We start from the raw sequence: 16,101 nt of genomic DNA, 5'->3' as shown, positions 1-16,101 counted from the left end.
ATGAGAAAGTAAAAGGGGTTTTGAGGGAATCCCTGTTGGGTCAAAAGACTAAAAAAGAGAATGACCAGCAAGGTATGCGAATCATAGGCACATACACAAACCAATAGGGGCAGATTTTTAACATCATAAAGAGATATTGGAACATTTTGTATGAAGATAAATACCTATCATAGATCTTGTTAAAAGACCTAAAGATAACTAATAGACGGGATAGAAACTTGAGAGATATGCTAGTACACAGCCATCTGGAGAAAATCCCCAAGACATCAATAAAACACACTTGGCTATCAGAAAAAACAAAAGGTAGTTTTAGGTGCGGTCATTGTAGAGCATGTACATTTTTGTGTAATATCAAGGAATTTGTCAATTCCAAAAATGATGAAATCATCAAAATAACAGACTTTTATAATTTTAGTACGGAAGGGGTGGTCTATGCCTTAAAATGCCCGTGCCCTTTATTATATGTAGGAAAAACAATTCGTCCTTTCAGGAGACAAGTTCTTGAACATGTGAATGATATTACTCGAAACAAGGATAGACCAGTGGCTAGACATATGATACAAAAACATGATGGTAAGGCAGACCCCCTAAGTTTTTGGATTTTTTGGATCATTAATAAATATAACCCTCCCAGAAAAGGAGATCTAAATAAATGACTCTTAAAGATTGAAGCAAAATGGATTTTCCAGTTAAACTCAAGGGCACCCTATGGGTTAAATGAAGGCTTTACCATCCTCCCCTTTGTGTGTGATTAGGGAATCTGTTTTTTTGTTTGATTTGACCCCATAAAATGCTATATAATGGTATGAACTGTAAACAAGGTTCTCAACTAGTGGGGCATTAATGTTGTGTCCATGGGACATATGTTGAGTGGAACAGCAGAATATATTGCCTCCTATATTGTTGTAGTGTTGTTTTTCATCCTCAAGATGGTGACCTATGATGAACTGAGCATGTGCGGAAGCTTAGAGGCACTGTGACGACGCGTGTGCGTGATCACGCAAGTACACGGTAATGTCATGACGTCTCGCATGTAACGGCCATTTTGATGGCCGATACTTCTATGTATAGGGGTAAAAGAAACAATAGGTACCATTTCCTGCCACCATGCGATATTGAGCACAGCTTCTTACCACTACCTGATCTGATTTGAGTTCTCTATACTCCTGACAAAGCTCTGTAGTTGGAGCGAAACATGTAAATGTAGAGTTCTTTCCTTTTTGATGGGTCATTTGGGAGCACTTTTTGAATGCACAAGGTATTTACTCCCCTTTTTTTAGAGTGATCTGCACTGTGCATGTTAGTGCATTTTTTTCATTCCTCAAGATAGTGAGGTATTTTTGACCGGATATGGTGATGTATGGGGCTTGTCCATTAGAGGCTTGTTTTGAGGCCCGTGATTGAGTGTACCCATATTACATATCTGTAGCAAAAGAGATCGTATTACCTATTTAGTTCTTTCCTGGGGGAACTTAATTTCTTCAGTGGAGAGTGTATATATTCTACCTGATAGGCATATGATCAAACTACATTTGTTTTAGCCACAAATTCATCCAAAAACGGTATGTAATCTAACTTGGCTTGGTGCTGGCTACTATTTGGATGCAAGGGATGGGTGTACTGGCTAATAATTGTCATGAATTCAGTTATGAGATTGTAGCGCAGTGCATTCCAGTCTATAAGGTTTTGAATTAAATACAGTTCAGTATATACATTTTTTATTAAAATCCTAATAAAGGTTATATTTTATATTTATTAATTGGCTAATTGGTGCATAGGGACACACACCCTTATCCAGTTTAGAACTCCTCCTCATTGGCCTACCTTCTCACAGGTTACTACTCCTTCAGTTTATCATAAATATTTAAATTACAGTTTTGCCATCAGGGAAATGTAATCAAAAATGTTTTTATTCAGGTTTGTTTTTAATTCTTAATTTTTCTATGGTGTATTTAGAAACGTTTAGTATATTTCATTCTTTGCATTCTTTTTGTTTTTTTTGGATCCTTTACTTTTTTTAAATTTATTTTTGTTCTTTCTGTAAAAAAAATTCAAGGCTAATAAGGGATCATTTTGCTGCACAAGAACAGGTCCAGGATAGATGATAGGAGTTTCTGTAGCCCTAAGAATCCATTTGATGCCTATCTCACCCGTAAAAACTACCAAAAATCACCTTAAGTTCCACCCTTCCCATCAACACACTCATACACAGAGTGAAATCCGGCAAGTTCAGCAGGGACCAGTTGTATTTCGCTCAGTGTTTGGCCATCCCCACTTGACAAAATTTGATGGTTAGATTGACTTCTGTTGAAGAAGCATTTTGGAAAATCTTTTGATCAGAGGCTGCAGCCAATCAGCTGCAGCTGCTGATCATTGTTTTCTGACAGCTTAGGGTGCCACTGTCACAATATAATGTGTGGGGGGGGAAGATTCATCCCTCCACCTTGTTACAGGGTTGGAGGAATCTGTTTTTTTTCCTTGCTTGCTAAAGAAAAAAGATCACGCATGGCCATCTTAATGCATTTTACAAATATGGTGACATTCTGCTGAAATCTCTCAATGTTTGACACATTTTCAGGGCAATAATAACTCTCAGTTTTGCTCATCCCTATCCTTAGTCACCAAGATTATCCACCCTCAGCAAGAGTCTTTCTATTCAGCCCTCAGGTGGGTTCTAACCAGGCGAGATCAGATTGTGAATCAGATGACAGAGGCTTGTCTCAACCAGTGCCTGGACTCACTCATATCAAACATGATCATCCTAAAAGAGGACTACGAGCTGGTAAGATCAGAACGAACAAGGAGTGCAAAGGTTCGAAGGCTCATCGACACATGTGACATGCAAGGAGAGCTATTTGCAAGGATTATTGTGCAAAAGTTGAAAGAAAACCGACAAAATGACCTTCAACCTTTTCCAGAGTTTTGGCAGGATGGTTAGGATGCTCCACTTTGCTACAGTACATTAAATGTGGGCTAAATCTAATTCTGCATCAGGTGGTGGTCTCTAAAGGAGCTTGGATTTCTTCAAATGCCTAAAAAAACATCCTGTCACCAAAACAGCTACCAAAATGCCAGACAGCATGAATGTTACTTTACGACGCTTGGTGAGTCAAAGGCAATTTGAATTTTTTTATTGTTACTATAGGCCCGATTTATAAAGTAGCAGTATGGACCTGGACTCAAAAACTAAGGATTTGCTATGTTTTAGGGAACATCTAGAAACATTAATTGTGCCTAAGCAGTACCTTGAAAGATGCACTTTTTGCATTTAATTCTTCTAAAAAAACAAATAGTGGATTTCCTGACATGTGGCTATTCTATAGGTACTCCTGTGCCTATAGCGTCATAACTTCATATCTTCTGTGTGAGATCATCTAAAGAGCTCCTGCCTATGACTGCTAGACTCACAGTTTGGAGGAAGATTTGGTGAATTCACTACTGTACCAGAGAAAACGTTGTACCTGAGGACCTGCAGTGAAGAAATCTTTCTGTTTCTGCTTTATTCATCCTGTGGAATTATGTTTCACCCAGCTCTCTTGCTACTTTTTGAATATTCCCCCACCAGTTATCGGATCACCAGTCATCAAGTTGGTAGCTCTAACATGAGAAAACAAAGCTCTACTAATATGGCTGCCCCCGAACAGAGACCAGGTGTAAAACAAAGCATGGCAACTCAGCATTGGGGGAAAGATCAGCTGCATGGAAGCTACAAGCCATACTGGTGACTAATCCTTTTCCCTCTGCTTGTCCTTTTCCGACATACTCATTCATAACATTTTAATGCTGTGTCCTGTTAAGTCTTATCTCGTGATTTCTGTTACTGGTTACTGAAGTAAAACGTGTTCTTCTCATTCTTTACTTTGCCGAGATTGTCAATTTTTCTGGGACACTTGCTGTCAATTTACCAAAGTATTGAAACCCCCTCAAAAATGTGTTTTGAACCCCATAAAATGACTATCATATTCTTTGACCCACAGATTGCTCCCATGACCTAAGACAGGCATGTCCAAAGTCCGGCCCGCGGGCCATTTACGGCCCGAGGGTCGGTTTAATACGGCCCTCCATGTCAGTGTGTCAGTGTGTCTTATGGAGCGAATATGGAGCGGCCGGTCCGGTATTTCCACCGCGCCCGTGTCAGAATACCGGGCCGGCCGCTCAGCTCTGCAGCGGGACCTTACCTGTTCCTCTATCCAGCGGCGCGCTGTCTTCCCGGCTTCTGTAGTGTGGGCACTGGGCATGACAGCCGGGTGCCAAGTGCGCATGCGCAAGAAGCGGTGCTTTTTGTGAATGGTAAGGCGGTACCTGGGACACATGACAGATCCCAGAAGCCGCCGGACCAATCACAAAGCGCAAGTGCTTCTCGCTCATGCGCACTGGGCACCCGGCTGTCATGCCGAGCGCCATTACAGAAGCCGGGAAGACAGCGCGCGGCTGGATCGAGGAACAGGTAAGATCAAAGAACAACTGCGGAAGTAAGAGCGGGTACCTGTCAAATTCAGGTACCCGCTCCCCACCTCCCCAAAGGTCAGCAGTCATCTGTACTGTCCGCAGTCTCTGGTCATCCCTGTGCTGTCCGCAGTCTCTGGTCATCCCTGTGCTGTCCGCAGTCTCTGGTCATCCCTGTGCTGTCCGCAGTCTCTGGTCATCCCTGTGCTGTCCGCAGTCTCTGGTCATCTCCTGTACTGTGTCTGCAGTCCATTAGTTCAGAATTTTTTTTTTTCCTGTTTTCTGCCTCTAAAACCTAGGTGCGTCTTATGGTCAGGTGCGTCTTATACGGCGAAAAATACGGTAACTTGGCATAAAATAATTTATTTGCATTTAATTGTAATGGTTCAAAGAATGTTTGAAAAAATGTTCGGCCCTCCACCATGTTCACTTCATCCAATCTGGCCCTCTTTGAAAAAAGTTTGGACACCCCTGACCTAAGATGTACTGTATAACTATAGTATTAATGTTTGGATTGGACTGGTATTTGTGCACTTGTATTTCTAACTTAAACAGAATTCAAAGAGGTATATTAGTATAGTTTTTGTTTTCTAGTAAACAATATATTTTTCTTTGTAGGGGCTGCTAGAATTAAATAGATTGTTATTTTATATGTTTTTTATGTTATACATTAAAAAGTAATAGAACCCCTTTGTTTTTTGTGTATTTCTTTCATATTTTTTAAAAAGTTTCTACTGGTTCTAATTTCCACACAGAAGATATTTGCTGTATAAATTCAAATAGTTTTTTTTCTAGTTAAAAAGGGCTTTTATAGCTGATTTCTATGTTCTGTATGGTCTTCCTCGTCTTATACTCCATACAGCTCCTGCCTTTTTCTGACCAGTATTTTAGGACATCAGTGCCATTGACTGTCACTGTTACTCTTTTTTTACCCGTCCTTAGACTTGCCAGTAATTTGGTCAAACTATTGCATTGACAGCATGTTCTTGTAGTCTCTTCCTTACCAGATGGGTTACCAGTCCGTGCCAAAAACAAATGTGACTGAAATTATAAACACATTCATCTCACCAAAAAGAATCCTCTATTATGAACATTTATATTCAACCTTAATCCTTAATTTCTAAAGTTACCTTCCAAAATTAGCCCTTGCAACTTAACCTACACCCAAAAATGTAGAATTTAATCCTAAACTAAGGCAAAAAGTTAAAGCTAAACTCCAGAATTTGGGTAGCATTACAAATGCCTATCCCTCTCCCTAAACTCAGTTGCACTGCTGACGAAGTTTAAATTATAGTGACTTATTTTTCTTCCTATTTAAAATGTTCAGTCCCAGAGTCATGGAATTCTTGGAAAAGAATACTCCTTCCTGGTGGCGGGAGGAGGACTTTATCTCTTCCCGCACATCATATCAGTGTGGGGAAAGAGACCTACATTTCCCATTATACAAAGGGGAATGCAGTAAGCCACACACAACGTGTGCACTGAAGCTGACGAGGAGCAGAGGGCGGATTTGGTGCCCAGGGCTCTATCTTGGACACGCCCACATAGCCAGCTGCCATGGCATACATGTTGTGGGCTGCTCAGACTGGGAGTCTAGGACTTCTGAGTCTGTCCACTAAAGCGAGCGGGGATGTAGTTGTGTCACTGCTCGTTCTAAAGAACTACAGTGGGACAAAGACAAACTGTGGGGATACACTGCATAGCGGCCACTGGTCTTGCAATATGGCTGTAACAAGGAATGAAGTCCTAATTTAAATAATGCAAACTGTATTTCTTCAAGAGGACACAGTAGGGAAAGAAACAAGCAACATATTGTATTAAGGTATGACCCTCTCCCCCCCACACACACACACTGCCACCAGAATATTCTACAATATTTAACTCTTAAATTACTCCTTTAAACAAACCCCCTAAACCCTAACCTAATAGAAATAGAACCCAGAAAGCAAAACTTCGGGAATGTTTTTCTCCCATGCAGTGGGGCCCGCGCTGTATGGGTTAACAGATCATATTCTCTATGGGTGAACACAGAGCTTATCTTCACCCAATCCTTTCATCCTCCGCAAAACGGTGCTTCCTCACATTGAGCGGTGGACTGTCTTCACGTCCAGAGCCGAGCTATGGGCACGATGATGTCAAGGACACTCCATCGCGCTAGACCGCAGGGGGCAGGAGTGTCAGGGACCGGTCTTGCACTGGGAGGATCGGCAGGTTAGGTGAGTATATCTTAGCTAGTATATCTTAGCTCTCTAATCCCCTAGACAAAAACAAGAAGTTAACCCATGCAGTTGGAAAAATATTTTCCCAAAGTTCTGCTTTAACAGTTAAACTAACACTTTTCTCCTCCAATCTAAAAGTAAGCATCTGGCCAGGCTATGGGCATTCAAATATTTACATATTTTTAAAATGTGTGTAAAGCCCAAATGTTTTTGCTTGATTATGCAATGGTCAAGAGTTCTATCATTTTTTTTGTCTCATTGGGGGGGGGGTTTCACTTCCTCACCCAGAGTCAGGAAGTAAGAGAAGTAAGGGATATTCCTCTTAGACAGCTGTTTCTGGAACAAGTTCATTTATTGAAAAATTTCCCCTCACCTAATGTTTCTGTGAATGCTCATAAATTGAGACAATGGTTACCAGGACCATAATGAGGGCAAATACCCCAGCAGGGACACATACAGCAATAACAACTAGACATAGATTCTATTCCTTCCACAATTTATCCAAAAGCTGAAAAATGTGTTTTGTTTACTGGTTCAATTTTCTACAAAAGTTGAAAAAATGGTTTTGACATATAATTTAACTAACCTTCACATTGACGTTTGTAGCTGCAGGCATTGTGGAGCAATTACAGCAAAAACAATAAAATTGGGTCTTTATTTCAGCATCTCAATTTACCCTGTGCTCCTCTCACAGTTGTGTCTTAGCAGCCTTCAATTTTTCTTCTCTGATGAGCTGGCCTGGTATCAGAATGACTTGGAAGACTTCAAGGCTTCTGCTGTGAAATTTGAGGATACATTTTTCCAGAGTGTTTGCAGCTACTTAACCACTTGCACTCCTGAGGATTTACCCCCCCTTAATGACCAGGCCTCTTTTTGCTACTCGGCGCTGCACTAATTCAACTGATTGACCGGTCATGCAATGCTGCACCCAAATTAAATTTACACCCTTTTTTCACACAAATAGAGCTTTCTTTTGGTGGTATTTGATCACCTGTGCGTTTTTTATTTTTCACGCTATAAACAAAAAAAGACCAAAAATTGTGAAGAAAAACAATATTTGTACTTTCAGCTATAAAAAATATATAGTAAACTCAAAGTTAGTTATAAATTTAGGCCAAAATGTATTCTGCTACATGTTTTTGGTAAAAAAAATCCCAATAGGTGTATATTGATTGCTTTGTGTGAAAGTTATAGCGTCTACAAACTATGGTATAGATACTGCAATTTACGCCATTTTTTTGCTATACAGCGCTGCGCTAGTTTAACGGACAATTGCGCGGTCATGCAATACGGTACATACATGTAATCTGTGTCCTATTTTTCACACAAATAGAGCTTTCTTTTGGTGGTATTTGATCACCTGTGCACTTTTGAAGAAAAAAATTTTTTTCTACAACAACAATATTTTCTCATTTCGGTCATAAAAAATATCCAAAAAAACTAAAATTTTGTCATAAATTTAGGCCAAAATGCATTGTGCTACATGTTTTTGGTTAAAAAAATCCCAGTAAGTGTATATTTATTGCTTTGTGTGAAAGTTATAGCGTCTACAGTACATACTATGGTATAGATAATGGAATTTACATAGCTTTACTTTCTGACTGCCCATCACATTTCTTGAGGTGCTAAAATACCAGGATAGTACAAACACCGTCAAATGACCCCATAGACACCCTAAGCTATCTGCTGACAGGCATATTGAGTCTATGGAAGATTTATTTTTTTTCCACAAGTTTCTGGAAAATGACAAAACGTTTTTTTTTTTTTACACAAAGTTGTAATTTATATGATTTATTTCTCGCACAAGCCATGGGTATATGTGGAATTATACCCCAAAATACATTCTGCTACTTCTACCGAGTATGGAGATGCCACATGTGTGAGACTTTTTGGGAGCCTAGCCACATACAGGAGCCTGAAATCCAATGACCACTTTGAAAGTCTGAAGGTGCGTAACTTCCTCATTACACTTCCTCACTACCTATAACAGTTTTGAAGGCCCTGACATGCCAGGATAGCCCCAAACCCCCCCAAATGACCCCTTTCTGGAAAGTAGACACCCCAAGGAATTTAAAAAGAGGCATGGTGAGTATTTTGCAGATCTCATTTTTTCTCACAAGGTTTTGAAATATAAAAAAAGAATAGAAAAAAAGTTTTTGTTTTTTTTCTTCACTTTCCAAAAACTTGTGGCAACAAATGAGAAATGCAAAATACTTACCATGCTTCTTATCAAATTCCTTGGGGTATCTACTTTCCAAAAAGGGGTCATTTGGGGGGCTTAGGTGCTAGCCTGGCATTTCAGGGCCTCTGAAACTGTGATAGGTAGTCAGGAAGTGTAATGGGGAAATAAAGCCCTTTAAAAGCCTGAAGGTGCTTATTGGATTTTGGGGTCCTGTACTTGGCTAGACTGCCAAAACGTCTCTCACATGTGGTACCCCCATACTCGGGAGAAGTTGCAGAATGTCTTTTGGGGAGTAATTCCACAAATACTCATGGCATGTGTGAGCAGTAAATCATTTAAGTGACAATTTTGTGTAAAAAAAAAAAAATGTTTGTCATTTTCCAAATACTTGTAAAAAAATAATTTCTTCTATTGATTCAACATGCCTCTCAGCAAATAGTTTGGGGTGTCTACTTTCCAAAAATGCATCGTTTTGGGGGGTGGGGTTGTTTTATGCCTAGCATTAGAAGTTTATGCCACAAATAACTCTCTTCTAACCACCTGAAGATCAAGCCTTTTCTGTATCTGTATTTTTGCTAGGAAATTAATTTAAACCCCCAAACATTATATATTTTTTTAAAGCAGACACCCTAGTGAACAAAATGGTGGGTACTACACTTTTTTATGGCACATAATACTCGCGCAGTGATTTTTCTAAAGCAATTTTTTTTTTTAAATTACACTTTGTTTACTTTTAATGCACAAAAACACAATATATTGGCCAGTTATTTGGTAAGATATAAAAGATGATGGTTTGCTGAGTAAATAGATACCAAACATGACATGCTTTAAAACTGCGCATGCCCTGTGCAATGGCGACAAATTGCATACATTTTTAATATCCATAGGCAACGCTTTAAAGCCTTTAAAAGCTACCATTTTAGATTTACAGAGGAGGTCTAGTGTTAGAATTACTGCCCTTGATCTGACGTTCACAGCGATACTGCACATGTATGGTACAACCGCTGTGTACATACCGGCACAGGTTCAACGCTTGTGCACACAGGTGTGCGTGCATGGGAGGGGCGAGTTTTTTTAAGTTACTTTGGTTTTTTAATTACGTTTACACTGTACCTTTCATTTTTTTTTTTTGATCACTTTTAATGCTATCACAGGGAATGCAAATATCCTCTATAACTTCAATGGGCATTGTCATATATTCTTTTTTGAGAAATCTGGGGTCTATCAGGCTCTAGATATCTCCTCTGTCCTTACATTATCTAATCAAACCAAAATCGGTGTGATCAGATGCTTTCCCAATTTACAAATGGCGCTGTTTATATCCTGCGAAACTGAAGTGATGAAATGCTCGCAGCTTCCGAATTCTTAGACTATAGAGATGATTGGCACCACTCTGGTCTCCAATCAGCTCTATGGTCAGCTGGCAGAAACACCGGCTGCATTCTCAGGTTCTCCGGATGGCACAGGACTGCCCGAGAAGGCTGTGGGGAGGGGGGAGCATCAAATCCCGCTACTTGTAAAAGCAATCCTGCAGCTAATTAGCCACTAGGATTGCTTTTACATGAAAGCCGATCGCTGGCTGAAAAAAACGATACTAGGATGATGCCTGCAGCTGTAGGCATCATCCTGGTATAACCATTCAAAGTCCAGTGATGTACCAGTACATCGCTGGTCCTTGGGTATATATGCTATGTTCTTTTTTTTTGTATGCAGCCTGTGGACTGAATGAAAAAATGAAGAAATCTCTGCCCACCTTTAGAACATTCTGCCCTGCATCCACCCACTTCTAATGGTGGGCACTCATTAGGTCACACTTTGCCACATGCGCCAGTTCCAAGATTGTACAAATGTCTAAATAGTGGCACGCTTGAATAAAAATTGTCCACGTATAAGTGGTACCCCATATGTAAAAAGGATGACACCAAGTCCCATACTATCTTGCCACTGCTCCCCGTGTAGTCTCGGCATCTGGGGGCTCCATGTGACTATCCATTCCCTCGTAAATTTGAAACTTATAAGTATAGCCTGTTGTCCTCTCACAGGTCTTCTATATCTTGACCCCATATCTGGCACGCTTGCTGAGGAGAAATTGTTTGAATGCAAGGCGGCCAGAAAAATGAATGAGGGACTCATCAACGCAGATGTTTTGCTGGGGAGTATAGACATCTGCAAATTTTTGGTTAAGTTGATTTGTGAGGGGCTGAATTTTGTGGAGCCGGTCAAATTCAGGGTCAACCCGAGGATGAGAGAGTGTATTGTCGTTGAAATGCATAAAACACATTATACTCTCATATCTATGCCTGGCCATGGCAGCAGAGAACACGGCATATGATGAATCCGGTCTGCGGACCAATACAACCGCAATTCATTTCTTTTAGTAATGCCCATGTTGAGGGTTAGGCCCAAAAAAAAATGTAAATTCAGAAACCGTAATGAGTTTGCATGCGACTGGTCTGGCAAGGTTTGAATTTGGGTTGGCGGCGATAAATTGTTGTGCGTATAAATTGCTTTGATCCACAATCAATGCATACAGATATTCCATGAGAAGCAGCTCCAAAAATCAAGGAGGTATGTGAAAGACCAGGATGTACTAGACCGCTGGTACTCGCCAGTTCACCAAAAGGTAGAGCGGCACTAGTACTGGCACTCTGCTGCATATGAGAGTCATCAAAATTTACCGGCAAGTGCTAACAGAGATCAGGCCTGATTCTGCACTTAATGGGGAAAGAACAAAAAGCACTTGCTGGGGGAGAGGGGGGGTAAGCGTAGGGGCTAAACACAGGTGCTGGCAGGTGCCGGGGCTGATCCCGCTAACGCTTTGTTTTTGGGGACGCTATACTAATGTGAACGCTGGTATAGTGCTGATCTGATCAAAGATATTGACCCTTTCAGACACTATACTAGCAATGGAGGTTTATTGTGCATGAGCGTGCTTCCGGCAATCAAGGGGTTAAATGTGATGACTCGTGTACTGATGGGCAATCTGATGCTATCTGGGAGGGGCGTGAAAACCATGGAAGCGCAAATCATGTATATATATATATATATATATATATGTGTGTGTGTGTGTGTGTGTGTGTGTGTGTAATTTTGCACACCCATGCCGCCCTGGGGCAGTATTTCTGCTATAAGGCGGTCAGGAAGCGGTTACAGAAGCGGTTTGTGTTACGTCACTGCGTTACTTTAACTGACAAATGTGCGGTCATGCAACACTGCACCCAAATTAAATTTACGTCCTTTTTCCCCACGAATTGAGCTTTCTTTCGGTGGTATTTGATCACCTGTATGTTTTTTATTTTTTGTGCTATTAAAAAAAGGCTGACAATTTTGAGCAAAAAAAACAATATTTTGGACTTTTTGCTATAAAACGTCCAGTAGAAAAATGTAAGAATCAAATTTCATCATAAATTTCAGCCAAAATGTATTCTGCAACATGTCTTTGCTAAAACAAATCCCAATACGTGTAAATTGATTGGTTTATGTGAAAGTTATAGCGTCTACAAATGGCGGTATATATACTGGGATTTTTTTTTATACTAATAATGGCGGCAATCAGCGACTTATGGCGGTGATCAGCGATTTATGACAGTGATCAGCGACTTATGGCAGGACTGCGGCGCACATTTTGACACTGGGGGGGAACTGAGTTGGGGTCACTGACATCCCCAGTGACACCAATACAGTGATCAGTACAAAAAAAACCACTAACATTGTACTAATGGCACTGGGGAGGAGGAAGTTAACTTTTTTTAGGCAATTAAAGGGTTAACTGTGTGAGGGGAGTGTTTTACTAGGGGGAGGGGTGTACGTCACAGGAACACGCTGATCCCGAGAGATAAACTCCGCTCTCAGGATCAACGTGTTAGGAGCTGACAGGGAGCAAAGCTGCAGTGTAAACAATGCAGCTGTGCTCTGTGTCACTGTTTGCCGGCGATCGCTGGGACCCGGCGGATAATGACCGTCCGGGACCCGGTGATTGACACCCGCTGCCGCGATCGGCGAGACGGGTAGGACGTTCGCGCCCCTCGGGCGCGCCCCCTATCTGTTTTGCAAAATTATGTTTTAAACTGTAGTTTTGCCCAGCAGTGCCACCTTGTGGACGTTTTTCCACAGTGGCTGGACAGCAACAAGTTAAGTCGATGCTGTTAGTTTTAAAGCTTATAAACTATATAAGCTATGTAAACTATATAAACTACGTAAATATTTGAATGTCCATAGACTTAACCTATCTTATAAACATGGAACCCCAAGCCTTGCTATAACCTGAAGTGTCCTTCAAGTCCTTGATCTCAAAAATAATACATACACATCCATTTCTTAATGGTCCTGTAATCTATTGTTCATAAAAATGTTTCTTACTGTTCTATGTTGCCTCCTTGTAATATTGTAATATTGCCAAAAAGTAATGAATTTATTAAATTACAGTATCAGTGTTGATACTCCTCTGAAGACGTGCGTTCGCACGAAAGGCCTAAGGAATCAACACGCTGTGATATTTTGCCGCCGGAGCCATATGCTGGTCTGGTGGCCTTCTTTACTACTGGTCAGTGTACCTATTTTATTGGTTATTTGTGTATTTAATAAATTCATAACTTTTTGGCAATATTTTGCTATGGGCATTTTTTTATAACTCCTTTACGGAGCCTTTAAGCACGCAGACCCTGGGAACCTCTTCACCATCCAGAGAGGGGGAAATCCTGTATTCAGGTGGCTGACCATGCTTATCAGTAAAGAAGGCCTATGGAATATACATCACCCAGTTACTGTAGAGCTGCCCATTAGGAGACGGATGCCCAGGATGCATACCTCGTTACCTTGACGCTCCTGGTTTTGGATATATCAATGCACATGACCTATGCGCTTCTGGTAAGTGCATAATAATTTTTTCTTTCACTTGGAACACCATAAAGAAGGATACGCTTACTGGCATGATACATAGCATTAATTGCATATTGAATCAGATTGTGACTTTACGTATACTTAGCGCTGCACTTTATTTCTATTTATCATATACCGGATGTTTTTATGTGGTTACCTGAGTATATAAGCTGCTATTATGGAGAGTGCTCACTATTATTACTGCTGAAGTTGTTTGCTTTGTGTATTTCTTCCAGATCTGTACAGTAATCAAGTGTGAAATGTTGCCTCTGTGCAGGAGCTTCCAGAAGTTAAGACTGCTCACTGCTGCTCTCTCTTCTTGTGCAGGGTGACTGGTCTTATCTCCGCCCCCTTCTGCAGTTTTCTGCACAGACTATTTGCAGTACAGTGATTATATCACTGCTACTTTTACAAGGTAATATCTGGGGTTGAAAGGGCATTTGGTGCACTCAAAGTGGATTCATATCCCTTGTGACAATTGAGAAATATACTTAAATGAAAATGTTTGTGCCTGGAATTCAACTCTAACATTTTATATATTTTGTATATTAAATTAAAGCATAGATCAGTTTTTAAAAACACCCAGAGAACACATCTTTTCAAGAAGGTGCAACACTTTGGGGTGTATTTATAAGGCAGTGAATTGGACTATCATCAAACATTCTCGAATGGAGAGTCGTCTGGGTGCATGAGTTTCAATGATTATGATTAATTCCCCACCAGAAAATGTGTAACGAAAGTCACATTCACTGCATTATCAGTCTTTTGTCTATTGCCCAAATTTACATGACTTTTCCCATTACTATACTATTGTTTATAGTGCAACTGCAAATTTCTCTTGCTTTTTGTATATATGCTTTCATTTTTTTTGTCCAGAGTTCTTCTTATTATTTTATTATGTATGTTGTAAATTTGTTATCACCTTTGTACTGTATAGCCTCACTTTTTACAGTGAATAAGGGCTGTTAATGCTCTGTAAATCAAGACATATATTGTTATAGTGTCCAAATAAACATAAATATTTGGGACAGTGGGGTTGATTTATAAAAGGCAAATAGATTGTTCACTTTGCAAGGGAACTTTTACTTTGCAGGGGAATTTTCCCTTAGCTTAGCGGATGAAGCAAAGCTCTACTGCCTTGCATCATCCAATCACATGCAAGCAAACATACTGATTTTTTTTTTATTTTATTTTCACGATTGGGTATTTTCACCACATTCAACAAGCTAAGTGAAAATTCCTATACAAAGTAATAGATATTTGATTTTAGCAAATTAGCTCCAGAGCACCTAACCGTAGGCATAAACTTTTTCTAGCTAGTAACAATCTGAGTGGATGTCCTAAGAGCTAGCAGGCCAGTGTCTTTCTCTTCTGTTGTTGTGTTTAGTTTACAGTACATGCTGTGAGACTAAAATAAACCAGAGGACTGGTGGCTGCTTGACAAGAAGGTGATGGTGTATCATTTATCAGGCAGACCCTCAGCTGTTTGTTGCTGTACATATCATCTGTTACTTGAAAGCTGTGCTAAACAAACTTTCCCTCTCTACCTCTCCAATGGAAGCTTCCACTGTTTTGTAAAAGAAGAAAATATTTGTGAAAGTAACGACAAAGGTATGTTCTTCTCACCTACATATATTGATTTTTATATTTATTAACTGAATGGATTTTTATTAACTGTAATGGATTTTTGATACAATATTTTTTTTTTATAAAATGCACTAAAAGTCCAAGCTGATGTCATAAAATATTATATGGATTATTTTATATGCACTTCATTATTTATCGGTCTATCTAAATGTTATCTATTTGTTGAATATATATATATATATATATATATATATATATATATACATATACAGTATGTCTATCCACCTATGTGATACTAATGTAATCAATGCATTCTGCTTAAATCTATCCACGTTCTTTATTATAATGGAGTGGTAAGTAGATATTTGGTCCCATAAAATGTATTGAAATGCAAATTGTAATACATTAATATAATTTGTAACATTAAAATATTATGTTAATCACTTAGTCTTGCTACATTGTCTATCTATCTATCTATCTATCTATCTATCTTCATTTCATTATACTGGAGATGTAATGTGATATTTTGGTTCTGTAAGATATACTGAAATGCAGATTGTTATAGTTTCATATATATTGTAAAATTACAAATAAAATAATAAACACTCAAGGCACAAGGTGGTATATGTCTTTAAATATTATATATGATAAATATATTTAATTATCTATCTATCTATCTATCTATCTATCTATCTAACCAGTGCATTCTTAATTTTGACTCCATAGGAAATCAGCACAGGTGTCAGTACTATAACTGTAGTGTACAGAAATGTGGGCCATGGTGCTTTA

General features: G+C 39.5%; 2 protein-coding genes and 1 long non-coding RNA gene across 7 annotated transcripts in view; 2 read left to right on the top strand and 1 right to left on the bottom strand.

Moving 5' to 3' along the window:
* The window catches only part of RIPK2 (receptor interacting serine/threonine kinase 2), a 56,701-nt gene extending 52,843 nt beyond the window's left edge, over positions 1 to 3,858 (top strand). The window contains exon 12 of one of the 2 annotated variants that reach the window (XM_089679699.1): positions 2,661 to 3,858. In XM_089679699.1, the coding sequence (XP_089535825.1) occupies positions 2,661 to 2,938 (278 nt within the window). In that variant the 3' untranslated portion in view covers positions 2,939 to 3,858. Of the gene's footprint in view, positions 1 to 2,618 lie in introns of both variants that reach the window. The other variant, XM_089679698.1, reaches the window with a different exon arrangement.
* The window catches only part of LOC149460433 (uncharacterized), a 148,706-nt gene that overhangs the window by 130,640 nt on the left and 1,965 nt on the right, over positions 1 to 16,101 (bottom strand). The gene's annotated exons all lie outside the window — the stretch shown is intronic.
* The window catches only part of LOC149460432 (Y+L amino acid transporter 2-like), a 32,799-nt gene continuing 31,877 nt past the window's right edge, over positions 15,180 to 16,101 (top strand). The window contains exon 1 of one of the 2 annotated variants that reach the window (XR_016313072.1): positions 15,180 to 15,336. The gene's annotated coding sequence lies outside the window, so the exon portion shown is untranslated. The remainder of the gene's footprint in view (positions 15,337 to 16,101) is intronic. The other variant, XM_089679700.1, reaches the window with a different exon arrangement.

The sequence above is a fragment of the Staurois parvus genome, unplaced genomic scaffold (assembly GCF_062004578.1).
Source record: "Staurois parvus isolate SC_StPar_1 unplaced genomic scaffold, SC_StPar_1.0 ptg000230l, whole genome shotgun sequence".
Taxonomy (NCBI): domain Eukaryota; kingdom Metazoa; phylum Chordata; class Amphibia; order Anura; family Ranidae; genus Staurois; species Staurois parvus.
This window is presented reverse-complemented; position numbering and strand designations above follow the sequence as displayed.